This window comes from Aythya marila (assembly GCF_965140915.1).
Source record: "Aythya marila genome assembly, contig: HAP1_HAP1_SCAFFOLD_180, whole genome shotgun sequence".
Classification (NCBI taxonomy): domain Eukaryota; kingdom Metazoa; phylum Chordata; class Aves; order Anseriformes; family Anatidae; genus Aythya; species Aythya marila.
This window is the reverse complement of record NW_028136597.1, coordinates 293,573-308,116: the sequence shown is the minus strand read 5'-3', so window position 1 is coordinate 308,116 and position 14,544 is coordinate 293,573. Positions and strand designations below refer to the sequence as shown.

Here is a 14,544-nt window from a genome sequence, read left to right as displayed (position 1 = left end):
TTTTCTTGCAGTTGTTTGTCTGAGTGCTTTCAACCAATAATCTTGTGTGAGACACTATTCGCCCCTGATAAATTTGCTATAAAAGTCAGGCTATCCGGGTAATAAAGAGAGAGCATGATCTGACCATACTGGTGTCTGTCGTGCTTTTGGCCATGCTTCCTAACAGTTTGGCAGCTGCAGAGACAGCAATTGCATGAGACGTGAGCAGGTGTAAGACCTGCTCTGCATGGTAGCTGAGCTATGAAAAGATGTTGAAAAAGTGAGGAGCATCTAGGATTCAGAGAGGGAGATAGATTGCTGGTGTCTAGCTCTGGCCTCTGTGGAACAAGAACAGGCACCAGGAATTCCCCAGCATGAACGGAATGCAGTATTCATCCCCAAGCAGACACAAGGCAGAACCTGCAAGGATGTGAATGAATGGTAACAAGTCCAGGCTTGAGGTGGCAGACAAAATCTGCCTTCGCCCATCTCTGGTAGCCCTGAGGAACAGGTATGAGTCCCTTGGAGGCTGAAAGGCAATCGATCGATGGAGAAGGCAACAATCCCTCTTCCACCAGAGATATTGCTAGGGTTGGAAAGGCCAACCCCCTGTACAGTAAAAACTGGCAGGAGAAAGAAAAGGCAGGTTTTATTCATGGGTGACTCCACAACTGGGGGAACAGAGGGTCCAATATGTAGAAGAGATCCTCCTCTAAGATCCTCCTCTAAGGGAAGTCTGCTGCCTTCCTTGGGCCCAGGTTAAGGAGAGCACAAGGAGACTTCCAAGCTTGGTTCAGCCCTCAGACTATTATTCATTGCTGGTCCTACATCTGGGAGAAGAAGTGGCAATGCATAGTCCGAAAGCAATCAAAAGGGACTTCAAGGATTTGGGATGGATGATCAGGAACTAGGGTGCACAAAGCATCTTATCCTTCATTCTCCCCAGTACTGACAGTGACAGGAACAAAAGGATAGTGTCCATTAACACGTGGCTCTGTGGCTGGTGTCATCACCAAAATTCTGGGTTCTTTGGTAACAGAAACACTTGCATGGCACCAGGCTTGCTAGCACTGGACAGGATTCGTCTTAAAGGGGGGAAGACAGTCCTTGGTCATCAGGTGGCAGGGCTAATTGATTGGGCTTTAAACTAGATTCAATGGGAGAGGGAGATAGATATCATCAGGGATGCTGGTGATAAGGTACAGGTATGACATGCTGTACCGCTCATGCTAGTTGAACACCAGAGACAGCAAAGGATGCCCAGAGCTCAGAGAGGGAACAGAGTTTAACAGGAGTTAAAGTCCCCCTCTTATGGGGGACTTTATCCACCCTGATATTTGCTGGGAAGACAATACAACTCAGAACAAATTATCCAAGAGGTTAGTGCAGAACATTGTGGGTAACTTCTTGAGTCAGGTGTTAAGTAAGCAAAAAAGGAGAAGACCTGGTGCTGGACCTGGTACTAACAAACAGAGATGGTCTAGTTGGAAATGTGAAGGTTGAGAGCAGTCTCAGCTGCAGTGATCACAAGACGTTGGAGTTCAAGATCCTGAAAGGAGGAAGAAGGGCAAAAAGTAGGACCTCAATCCTGGATTTCAAGAGAGCTAACTTTGACCTCTTCAGGGACCTAATTGGAGAAATCCCCTGGGCAAAGGTCCTAGAGGGAAAGGGGGCCCAGGAAAGTTGGCTAATATTCAAGTACCACTTCCTTCAAGTTCAGAATTGGTGCATCCCTATGAGAAAGAGGTTGAGAAAGGGAGGCAGGAGACCAGTGTGGATGGGCAAGGAGATCCTGGGTAAACAGAAGAAGAAAGTGTACGTGATGTGGAAGAAGGGACAGACCACCCAAGTGGAATATAGAAACACTGTCAGAGAATTCAGGGATGTAATGAGGAAGGCCAAGGCCTGGTTAGAATTAAATTCAGCAAGAGACATCAAGTACAAAAAGGAAGGCTTTTTCAAATAAATCAGCAGCAAAAGGAAGACTAAGAAAAATGTGGGTGTACTGCTAAATGAGGCAGGTACCTTGGTGACAGTGGATACAGAGAACGCAGAATTACTGAATGCCTTCTTTGTTTCAGTTCTCACTGCTAAGGCTAGCTCCCATCCACTACCAATCCTGAAAACAAGAGAAAACCTGAAGGAAGGAAGACATTTTTACGCAATGAGATCTCCTTGGAGACTTCTTTTCTCCAAACTAAACAAGCCCAGTTCCCTCAACATTTCTTCATAGGAGAGTTGCTCCAGTCTTCTGATCAATGTTGAGCTTCTCATCCACCAAAATTCCTAGGTCCTTCTCCTCAGAGTTGCTCTTGTGGCTACCTACAGCAATGCAAAATTTGCTGGGAAATGCCCTGGGGAGGTGTGGGACTGTGAGCAGCCTGCCCCAGGCAGCAGGCTCTGGGCAGCAGCAGGACCCTGCCCTGCCCTGCCAGGGGGGGCTCCTTCCACCTACAGCTTCTCCCTGCAGTGCCCTGGGCAGCTCCCCAGGCAGGCTGAGTGCTGTGCCTGGTAGGCGGCAGAGACCTTGCCCCATGAAGGGGCAAGGAATGGGTCAGCCACAACTTCTCTGGTCAGCCTGTTCCAGTGATCACCACCCCCCAAAGGAAAGAATTTCTTCCTTATATCTAATTTAAAAGTACCCTCTTTTAGTTTCAAAACATTACCCCTTCTCTTATTATGACAGTCGCTGACAAAAGGTCCCTCCCCAGCTTTTCTGTAGACCAGCTTTAGGTGCTGGAAGGCTGCTATAAGGTCTCTCCAGGCTGAAAAGAGCCATCTTTCTCAGCCTGTCTTCACTGAGAAGATGCCTCAGACTTTCAGTCATCTTTTTGGCCTCTTCTAGACTTGTTCTAATACTTCCATGTCCTTCTTGAGCTTGGGCCCCAGAGCTGAACACAGTACATGTACTCCATGTGGGGTCTCACGAGAGCAGAGTAGAGGAAAAGAATCACCTCCCTCAACATGCAGGCCAAACTTCCTTTGATGCAGCCCAGGATACGGTTGGCTTTCTAGGCTGCAAGAACATATTGTCAGCACATAGAACGACCTGGGTTGAAAACGACCTTAAAGATCATCTTATTTCAACTGCCATGCTCTGAGGAGTTCTGCCAGCCACTAGAGCAGGCTGCCCAGAGCCGCACCCAGCCTGGCCTTGAAGGTCTCCAGGGATGGGGCATCTACAACCTCTCTGGTCAACCTGTTTCAGTGCCTCACCACCCTCTGAGTGAAAAACATTCTCCTAATATCTGACCTAAATCTCTCCTGTCTTAGTTTAAAACAATTCCCCCATATCCTATCACTATCAACACTTCACTATCAAACAGACACTCCCCCTCCTGTTTATACGCTCCCTTTAAGTACTGGAAGGCTGCAATGAGATCTCCTTGGAGCCTTCTCTTCTCCAAACTAAACAAGCCCAGTTCCCTCAACATTTCTTTGTAGGATTGGTGTTCCAGCCCTGTGATCAATGTTGAGCTTCTCATCCACCAAAATCCCTAGGTCCTTCTCCTCAGAGTTGCTCTCGATCCATTCTCCACCCAGCTGGTATTTGTGCTTGGGATTGCCCCAACCCAGTTTCAGGACCTTGGCCTTGTTGAATGTCATGAGGTTCTCACAGGCCCCCCTCTCAAGGCTGTCCAGGTCCCTGTGGATGGCATCCCTTCCCTGCTGCGTGTCAACTGCACCACCCAGCTTGGTGTCTTCAGCAAACTCACTGAGACTACACTCAATCACGCAGTCCATGTCACTGATAAATTTTGTACCACCAGTGCTGTAAGCCCATTGTAGAAGGCCACCAGAGTTGACAGGCATGATCTGTCCCTAGAGAAGCCATGTTGGCTATCACCAACAGCCACCAGTTGGCTGTCACCACCAGTCCAGAAAGGCAGGGTAGCTGACATAGCAGAGAGGGCTACATGCAATGAACCTGTGCAAGGAGGGTGACAGAAGACTGAGGTCACACACCCAGAGAAATGCCAGGGCTCTGTGAGGTGCCCACATCTGAGCTGGCCTCATGCACTGTTCATACACAGGGCTGTTCAGAGACACAAGTCCCCTGCCTTGCACACACACAGGCAGTGCACTGCAGTGCTTGCAGTGTCACTCTGGCTCCTGTAGCCACTGCCAGAGGCTGGGAGGCACCTCAGCCCTGTGGCACATCACGCTGCTCTGCCGTCCTCTGAGATGCCCCAAGGCATGAGGAATGGGCACAGGGACCTCAGAGATTCAAGGAGGCACATCCCAGAGCTGCATTCAGGTCTTGCACTTTGTCCTGCAGGCCCAGCATAGCTACACAGCAGCACTAACAGTAAGCTACAGGAGTAGCCAGTCCTTTCATCAGAGCTGCATTTAGGTCTTCTGGAGGCCAGATGTGTCATTCAAGTGCCCACTGCCTGTCCCTGCCTGTGGTCCCAACACAGACAAGAAGCAGCACTGGCACCAAGCTACAGGAGCAGCCAAGCCTTACACCACCAGCAGGGCTCAGAAGGAGAGGGTGGCAGTGACAAGAGAGCAGCTCTGCACGGACCCAGTGATGGTGCTTCCTGGCCTGACTCTTTACCCTTCACCTCTGCACATGGGTACTGCCGCTGCAGACACAGAAAAGGCCTCAGAGAAAATATATAAGAAACAAAGTTACTTTATTTTGTTTAAATAGAAAACCAAAATGAAGAATATTATTTCTAAGTGAACAAAATTACTCATAATACTACTGGAAAGTAAAAACAGCACAAAGGACAGGCAAGGTCTATTGTGAGTAAAGTTTTCAGTTGTTTTCGGAAGAAGGGAGGCAAGAATGTTTATTGGTTATGAAAAACACCTGGTCATCAGTTTCCACACAGCATCCTTGAGGTCCTGGTTCCTCATGCTGTAGATGAGGGGGTTCACTGCTGGAGGCACCACTGAGTACAGAACTGCCAGCACCAGATCCAGGGATGGAGAGGAGATGGAGAGGGGCTTCAGTTGGGCAAACATAATAGTGCTTATAAAGAGGGAGACCACTGCCAGTTGAGGGAGGCATGTGGAAAAGGCTTTGTGCTGTCCCTGCTGTGAGGGGATCCTCAGTACGGCCCTGAAGATCTGCACATAGGACAGCGCAATGAAAACAAAACAACCCCCAAATAGAAAAGCAGTAACCACAAGAACTTGAACTTCGCTTAGATAGGAGTCTGAGCAGGAGAGCTTGAGGATCTGGGGGATTTCACAGAAGAACTGGTCCACAGCATTGCCATGGCAGAGAGGCAGTGAAAATATATTGGCAGTGTGCAGCACAGCGTGGAGAACCCCACTGCCCCAGGCAGCTGCTGCCATGGTGGCACAGGCTCTGCTGCTCAGGAGGCTTCCATAGTGCAGGGGCTTGCAGATGGCAACGTAGCGGTCGTAGGCCATGATGGTGAGAAGAGATAATTCAGCTGAAATCAAAAAGACTAACAAAAAAACCTGTGCAGTGCATCCTGCATAAGAAATGGTTGTGGTGTTCCAGAGGAAATTAGCCATGGCTTTGGGGATAGAGGTGGAGATGGAGCACAGATTGAGGAGGGCAAGGTTGAGGAGGAAGAAGTACATGGGGGTGTGAAGGCAGTGGTTGTAGGCTACAGCTGTGATGATGAGGCTGTTGCCCAGGAGGGCAGCCAGGTAGATGCCCAGGAAGAGGCAGAAGTGCAGGAGCTGCAGCTCCTGTGTGTCTGCAAATGCCAGCAGGAGGAACTCAGTGATGGAGCTGCTGTTACACATTTAGTGCTTCTGGTCAAGGGAGCCTGTCCAAAAGAAGCAAAGACTGTACAAAATTTAAGGATTTCTCTGACCAAAATCCATTGCACCTCTCATAGAATACCCTACAAACACCACACTGCCTCACTGAATTCCAGGAGAGCTTTCTGCAGCTGCTTGGCTTACCTCTGGTTGGTGCTCTGAGTGTCACAACAAAGCAGGGGGCTGCGCTGTGGGCTCTGCAACAGTCAGTCTAGGTCTACAGCAAGAGGTAGAACAGAATCCAGAGTAATCTGAGTGTGGTGGTTTTACCGTGCTAGGCAGCTAAACACCACAACTGCTTTCTCACTCCCCCTCCTTAGATGCGGAGGGGAAGAAGTAAAGTAAAGAACAACTCACAGGTTGAGATAAGGATAATTTAATTAAAGGAAAAAATAATAATTATTAAGGAAATATTATTATTAACTAAACAATTTAACTAAAGGAAAAAAAAGGAAAGGGGAAAAAAGAGGGGGAAAGGGAAAAAACAAAACAAAAACAAAAACAAATAGAGGCTATGTGGAAGTGCAGAGGAAAGAACTTACTCTCTACTGCCCACAAATGAGCGACGCTTGACCATGTCCTTGAAGCAGGGCCTCAACGCATGTAGCCAGCGTTCAGGCGGAGGACCGACATTTTCACGAGAGCCCACCCCTCCCCTCTTCTTCCTTTTTCCACCTTTTATTGCTGAATGTGACATCATATGGTATGGAATATCCCTTTGGTTGGTTTAGGTCAGTTGCCTTGGTGATGTTTCTTTTCTCACTTTTTTTGCCCACCCCTTAGGAGGGTTAGAGAGAGTCCTGATGCTCTGCCAGCAGTGCTCAGCAGCAAAAACAACGCTGGTGTGACAACATTGCTGTTCTAGCTACAAATGCAAAGCACAGCACTGTATGGGCTGCTGCAGGGGAAGTTAACATCCCAGCCAGACCCAGTACACTGAGAAGTCCAGTGGCCAGGAACATCTCCCTGTTTGCAGAACATGAGGAGCAGGTCTAATAACTCCCTAAGAAACAGTAAAGGTGACATTGGTACTCTTTGTATGCTGAGGTGTGTGAGGTGCCTCATACCTACAGCAATGCTCAAGGAGCCTTAGTCTTTAATATGGACGCTATTACTCCATTACCATCAGACTGCTTCAGCACATGGGCAGGAAAATAGAAGATTGTAAAATCTGCAATGCCATCAGGTAGCTCTTTCCTTGCAGTTTTGCTGGGAAATGCCCTGGGGAGGTGTGGGACTGTGAGCAGCCTGCTCCAGGCAGCAGGCTCTGGGCAGCAGCAGGACCCTGCCCTGCTCTGCCGGGGGGGCTCCTTCCACCTACAGCTTCTCCCTGCAGTGCCCTGGGCAGCTCCCCAGGCAGGCTGAGTGCTGTGCCTGGTAGGTGGCAGAGGCCCTGCCCTGGCACACAGCCCCTGGGGCACAGCAGGGACCCTGCTCTGCACCACAGCCCTGGGCACCCCTGCCTGCACCTCTGGCTGCACAGCCTGCAGCCAGCCCAAAGAGAAGGGAGCCCTTGGTCCCTGCACACTGACCCTGCAACACACAAGCCCTGCATGACCTTCAATTCCAACACCAAGCATCCTCCTGACAGCTCCCATCAACTGAGGGATGTGGCAGCTCCGGGAGAGCCTGGCACGGTGTGCAGCAGCATTATCCTGCACCCAGAGACTTACCATGGGGAGGTGGCTGGGAAGATTTATCCCCCAGCAAGCACTCCTCTGTCTTCCTAACCCAGGCTGCCCTGAATTCTCTTCCCCTCCTCTCTCCTCCCCATGTCAGCTGCATGCAGTGCCCCCAACCCTGCTGCGCCTTGCAGATGAGCTGCTCCTGGACACAGCTGTCTCTCTGCAGTGCTGCCCGCTTGCCAGAAGCTCCCTCCCTCTATCCTACAAGCTGTCCCAGCTGAACAGCACAGTCATTTTACTGACCCCCTCCCCTCCCCCTGGTGGGTTTGGGTAGACCACAGGAGCCTCAGACATTGAGAGGAAATGGAAGACATTTCTCAAGTAGACAATGCAGATGCAAACACCAAAGCCTCTCACAGCATTAAGGAGTCCCACTGAGGGACATTACTGACAAAGGCTCCCCATGGACTTGTTAGAGCAGAAAAGTGCAGGCAGTGATGACGGGGAGACGAAGACCAAGTAAAGGTGGTCCTGATGCTGAGGAAACCTTGATGTGTCCCATGAAGTCCAACAGTCAAGCCCTGACCCCAGCCTCTGGGAAGGGAGATCCTGTCCCTCCAGGGCTCTTCCTGGGTCGGTGCAAAGTGGGTAAGGGCAATGCCAAGCACAAGGCTACAGGAGGACATCTCCTAGGCTCCTGGAGGGGAATGAGGAAGCACTGAGACCCGGTTGTTGTAAAGATGAGGTGTCTCCTCATAGGCATCACTGACAAATACAACAGTCAGAGATCAGTAGACAAAGATGTTCCCTCTGTTGGGGACATTCAGCCTTGCAAAAGAATCCTGACCATAACCACCACAGGTTGTCCATGTCTGCATCTGTTTCCCTTCAGGACTTAGGCATCCACACTGCTTCCCCACCTTTTTCTCACTTGATCGCCTTCCTGCCTTGACTGATGTTTCTCTGTCCACTCTCAGTAATCCATGAAACAAAGCCATAGGCTGATCTAGACACCCTCTGTGTGAACTCTTGCACCACAGCTCTGCTCTTCGAGTAACATTTCACCTCAGCCCCAATCTCACCACCCCCAAAACTGAATTTTGTGATGTTCTTTCTTTCTCATGCTCTTTTCTACAGAGGAAAAACTGCACCATCACTGCACCAAAGAAGCCCAGGTCACTCAGTCTGGGCCATACTGCTCCAGAAATAGCCAGAGCAGCACTGAGTCGAGGGGGACGATAACTCAGGTGGTCTGGTTGGCCCCTGCTGCCCCTAATGCAGCCCCATGAGGAGCTGGCCTTACTCCCTGTCAGCATATCCCACTGGCTCCTATGGTGACCTTCTAGCACCCAAGCCCTTCTCCTCAGGATCTCTCCTCAGCTGCTCGGGTCCAACTCTGCCCTGATGGATGCAGGCTTTCTGCCCCACATGCAGCACTTGACACATCTCCTTGCCATCTTCAGGAGGTTTCTGTTGGCTGAATGCTGGAGATTCCCAAGGTTCCCCCTGCCCTGGAGCTCCTCAGCAGGCCCAAGTCAGCTCACCTCAAGTCCTCCGCTTTGCCTTCTTCCCCTCTCTCAGCAACCTCAACTCTGCCTTCTCACCTCTTTCAAATCCCTGAGCACTTCATGTTGAGTTCTAAGGATGAAGTCCTGCGGGTCACCTCACCTCACCAGCTCCTCAGTCACCCATGTCAGCAAGATGGTCTCAAGGAGCTCCAAACCCTCCTGGAGGGTTTGTGTAAGGGTAAGCAGAAGCAGAGGGTCTGCTCCTTCCAGGGTATCTAGTCAAGGATACATGTCTGATGAGGAGAGTTTGAGGGAGCTGGGGTTGTTTAGCCAGGAGAAAAGGAGGCTCAGGGGAGACCCTATCACTCTCCAGAACTCCCTCTTAAGAGGTTGTAGCAGGGTGGGGATCGGTCTTTCTACCTGTCCTGGTTTCAGGTAGGACAGAGTTAATTTTCCTCCTAGTAGCTGGTAGGGCACTACATGTATGTTTTGGATTAGGATGACAAGAGTGCTGATAACACCACGATGTTTTAGTTGTTGCAGAGCAGTGCTTACACTGCTCTGACGTCTCAGCTTCTTGCTCTGTCCTGCCAATGGGCAGGCTGGGGGTGCAGCAGGAGCTGGGAGGGAACAGACCCAGGACAGCTGACCCCAACTAGCCAAAGGGGTATTCAATACCATCTGACGTCATGCTAAACAATATATAGGGGTGGCTAGCCGGGGGGGGGGGGGGGGGAAGGCCGGACTGTTCAGGGATAGGCTGGGCATCGGTCAGTGGGTGGTGAGCAATTGCATTGTGCCTCACTTGTTTCATACACCTCAGGGTGCCTGGGAATATTCTTCGCTTCTCCTAAGGAATGCTTGCGTCCTTAAAAGGTTCGTTTTCGTGTGCCCTGCAATGATGCTTCCAGGCTCCAGAGAGGTCCAAATGTTTCCATTGTAACTCCAAAGGAAGTCCCTTTGGGAGAAACTGTGTAGCTGCAGAGAGAGGCTTGTGTGCTGTGCAGATATGCTTGGTTCCTCCAGAAGGATATTTCTGTTCCCTAGGGAGATGCTTGTTTTTCCAAGAGAGATGATTTGATGGAAAGTGTTTTGGCTGCTGAAAGGAGATTCTTTTGTTCCCCGAGGATACTATGGAGATGCCTGGGTTAAACAAAGAAGATCTTTGTGTTTCCTGAAATATGGACTGTATGGGTACTCAGTGGAGATGCCAGGGTAAACTCAGGAAGATGCTTGGATTCCCAAATGATCTCCTTGGTTGCCCCAGAAAGATTCCAGGATGCTCCAGGGTGGTTCTTGGATAACCTGGGAAGAGCCTCGTGTGTCCAGAGAAATCCTTGTCTCCTCCAAGGTTCTGCAGGACTGATGCAGGGAGCATGCCCTGAGGACATGCTTTGGAGCTCCAAAGGAATGCTTGGCTTCCTGGGAATGATGCTTGGGAGATCCTTCAGTGGTTCAGAAAGATGCTGGGGTTCCCAGGGGACACTTGAAGTTGCCCCAGGGAGGTGCACCCAAGATTCTCCCTTGACAAACCATGGGGAGATGTCTGAGATCATCAGGAGGTGCTTGGTTTTCCTGGGGATATGCTTAAATGTCCAAAGAGGTGCTTGTGTTCCCCCAAAGGTGCTAGGGTGCTCCAGAGCAGGAGCCTGGGTATTAAAGCTTGAGTGCTCCATGGAGATCCTTGTGTGTCCAGGGATGCTGCAAGGAGCTGCTCGGCTGCTCCAGGTTGGTGCCTTCTTTTCCCTGGAGGTGCTGGGGTGCCCTGAATCTTGTGGTGGTCCAGTGAGTCCATTTGTTCCTCAGTAAAGCTGCTTGCATTCTCTGGGGAAATGATTGAGAGGTATTTGGGTGTTTGAAGGATGTACTTTGGTGCCCTGAGGAGATGCTTAAGTGCTCTTTCTAGGTTCCTGACTTTTCTAAACAACCCTTTAGTGGTCTGGGACAATTTTTCAGTGCATCTGGTGTGCAATGCTTGAGTGTTAATAGAAGATGCATGGGTCCCCCAGGAAAATGCTCATGTCACCTGGGGAGATGCCTGGGTGCCCAATGGACATACTTGAATGACCTGAGGACATATTTTTTGATGCTCTGGGGGGAGCTTTAGAGCTTTAGGAAGGTTTAGGGATGCCCTGGATTGATGCCGGTTTGCCCTGGGGAGATCCTGGGATGTCCAGGAAGATGCTTGGGTGACCAGGGAGGTTCTTGACTGCCAGATTGGTGTTGGTTGATATCCAGGAAAATAACTGGGTAAATCAACAGAGATGCCTGTGTGCTCCCAGGAAGGTGCTTGGGTGCCCTGGGTACACATTGGTGTCTCCATCAATGTGCATTGCTTGTACACCCTGGGGAAAAGCTCAGGTGATGTAAAGAGGTGTTCATGTGCCTTAGGGAGATGCTTGGGTGCCATGAATGGTGCTGCAGGAAGATGCTTGTATTCTCAGGTGAGATTTTAGCTTTCCCCAGGGAGATGCTTGGCTTCTCCAGAGAGGTGCCTGAATGCTCCCTGTAAAAAATTGGGTGCTTTGGAGAGGAGCCCGGGGTCCTCCTAGTATGATAGAAGGATTAGTACTTTTTTTTTATTATTACCAAGGGGGAGCTTCGGTGCCAAGGGAGGTGCTTACCATGTCCAGTGAGATGCTTGTGTGCCCCAGATGGTGTTTTGGAGCCCTGGGGAGATTCTTGGGTTCTCCACTCAGATGTAGGAGTGCAGTGGGGAGATTCTTGGGTGCTCCAGTGAGGTGCTTGGGTTTCCAGGCAGGTGCTTCTGTGCTGCAGGGAGATGCTTGGGTGACCTAGGAAGAATTTGGATGCTCCAGAGAGGTGTTTGTGTGCTTCAGGGCTATGCTTATGCACCCTGGGGAGAATCTCATATGGCCTGGGAATATCCCTGGCTCTCTAGGAAAATGCTCACTTCCCCTGGGGAGACTTGGATGCCCCAGGAGATGGTTGGGTACTGCAGAGAGCAGTCTATATTCTCCAGGGAGGTGCTGGAGTGCTCCAAGTCTGCTGTTGAATTCCTTAGAGAGCTGTTTGGTTACCCCTGTGAGATGCTTATGTGACCCTGGATGTAATTGTGATGCACAAGCAGGTGATTGTGGTGCCAAGGGAGGTGCTTGGGTGCCCCTGGAGGTGCTTAGATAGCATGGGAAAATGCTTACATACCCCAAGAAACTCCTTGGGTCCTCCAAGAAGGTGGTTGGATTCCCCAGGGAGATGCTTGTGTACCCAGGAAGATGTTTGGCTGACCAAGGGCAATGTATGGTTTCCCCAGAGAGGTGCTTCATTGCTGGAGGGACATTCCTGGGTGCTTGAAATATACTCTTGGGTGACCTAGGCAGATTCTTTGGCACCCATGGACATGCTTGTGTGTCCAAGGAGGTGCTTGGGTATATCAAGGAGATGCGTGGGTTATGCAGGAAGATTTGTGCCCTCTGGAAGATATGCTCAGCGGGTACTAAATGGAGATGCAATGGAATGCTTGGGTTCTTTGGAATCATGTCTGGGATGACCCTTTGGTGGTTTGGAAAGATGCTGGGACTCCCAGGAGATATTTGAGGGTGCCCCAGGGCAGTGCATTCAAGATCCTCCCCAGAAAACAAATCATTGCCATCACACCCTTAGGCACACATGAATGTCCCAAGGGTAACCCGGCTTCTCCCTGCAGCACACAGGCATCTCCATGGAGCACCCAAGCATCTCCCCAGATCACAAACCCATCTTATTAGGAGGACCCAAGCACATCCTGAAAGCACAAGATTGTTTCCAATGAGACTTCAGGCACCTCCCCGGAGAAGTCAAGCACCTCCATAGGGAAATCGAAAATGACCCCTGGGAATAGAAGCATCTTCCAGGAGCACCCTCTATGGCACCAAAGCATCTCCCCAGGGCACATAAGCACCTCTTTAAATTACTGAGATTTTCCCCAGGACAGATAACCATTGTGTTAGAGTAGATGAGCATCTCCCCAGGATACCTACCCACTAACTTATACCTGTCAGGGTGCTTAAGCATATCTCCGAGGCACACAAACAACTCCTTTGAGCACCAAAAATTCTCCCCCAGGCACCCAAGCATCTCTTTGCAGCATAGAAGCACCTGCCTGAAACACACAAACACCTTATTGGAGTAGCCAAGAATCTCCCCACAGTTCATCTGACTAGAGAACCCAAGCACCTCCCCAGGGCTCCAAAACACCATCTGAGACACACAAGCATCTCATTGGAGATGGGAAATGCTTCCCTTGGCACCATAGTGCTTCGGTGGTTGCAAAAATACCTGCCAGGGTCTTTCAAGCATGTCCTTGTGGGCACCCAGGCATCTCTCCAGGGGACACAAACACTAACCGGCTAGATCCAAGCATCTTCCCACAGCATTCCAGCATCTCGCTGGAGCCAAGCATCACACAGAAAACACCCAACTATCTCCCTAGAGCACCCAAAATCCTCCCTGGAGAAACAAAGCTTTATCCTAGATCAAACAAACATCTTCCTTGGGCTCAAAAGAACATTTCCTAGGGTAACCAAGTGTCCCCAAGTAGCACTCAAGCATTTCTCTGCAGCAACCAAGAAAATCCAGTATCACCAAGCTATCTTGGCAAACCTTCATGGAGCAAGATAGCTTCTGCTGAGGCAGCCAGGCGTCTCAGTGGAGCACACAAGTGTCTTCTCCATGCACATTTTTCTGGACCAGTCAGGGATCTCCCCAGGGCACTTAGGCATCACCCCAGGGTGCCTAAAAATCTCCTTTGGAAAGAAGGCAGCATGTACATATAAGCAACCAATAGGAAGCAAGGCCGGCACTTTACATGCCTTAGGGGCAGTGGGGGCCACCCAGACCACTTGAGGTGTCGTTCCCCTTGATTCAACTCTGCTGTTGCTACCTTGGGAACAGTATGTCCCAAGGTATGGCTCCAGGTTTTGCAGGAGTGTGAAGGAACTGGAGAGTGTGGAGAGGAGGTCTGCCAAGAGAGGCTTCAGGGCTTGAAGAGCACGACCTGTGTGAGGGGGCTGCGGGACCCGGGTTCCTTTGGCCCTGTGGCATTGAGGCTCCAGGCAGTAGAGAAGTATGCAGAGACTGCTTAATGTGTGGTTTCAGAGGTGTGGGTGCTTTTCCTCCTAGTAGGAAAGAGAATGAGAAAGGAAGAAAGGAAGAAAGGAAGAAAGGAAGAAAGGAAGGAAGGAAGGAAGGAAGGAAGGAAGGAAGGAAGGAAGGAAGGAAGGAAGGAAGGAAGGAAGGAAGGAAGGAAGGAAGGAAGGAAGGAAGGAAGGAAGGAAGGAAGGAAGGAAGGAAGGAAGGAAGGAAGGATATCACAAAATGCAGCTTCAGGCAGTGAGATTGGGGCTGACTAGAAAGGTTTATTGAAGGACGGAACTGTGGTACAAGAGGTCACTTTGTGGTTTATGGTATACTGAGGGCAGATGGAGGGACATCAGTCAAGGCAGGAAGGTGCTCAGGTGAGAGCAAGGTGGGGATTCACAGTGGGTGTCTAAGGCCAGCACGGAAACAGGCGCAAACTTGGGACAGCACAGGTCATGCTGTGGTGGTTTTGGTCAAGGTTCTTTTGCAAGGCTGAAAGCCCCCAACAGAGCCAACAGCTTTGTTTGCTGGTCTCTGGCTCTTTTCTCTTTCACTGATGCCTATGAGGAGACACCTTATCCTTACAGCAATAGGGTCTCATT

The 14,544-nt window shown here is 50.3% G+C and overlaps 1 protein-coding gene across 1 annotated transcript; it reads right to left on the bottom strand.

The window, feature by feature from the left end:
- Positions 1–4,785: 4,785 nt before the first annotated feature.
- LOC309891726 (olfactory receptor 14C36-like) lies at positions 4,786–5,712 on the bottom strand (the record flags this gene model as incomplete). The annotated part of the gene is made up of 1 exon (XM_082786059.1): positions 4,786–5,712. The coding sequence occupies one exon, from the start codon at positions 5,710–5,712 to the stop codon at positions 4,786–4,788; it is 927 nt and encodes a 308-aa protein (XP_082642185.1).
- Positions 5,713–14,544: the final 8,832 nt, after the last annotated feature.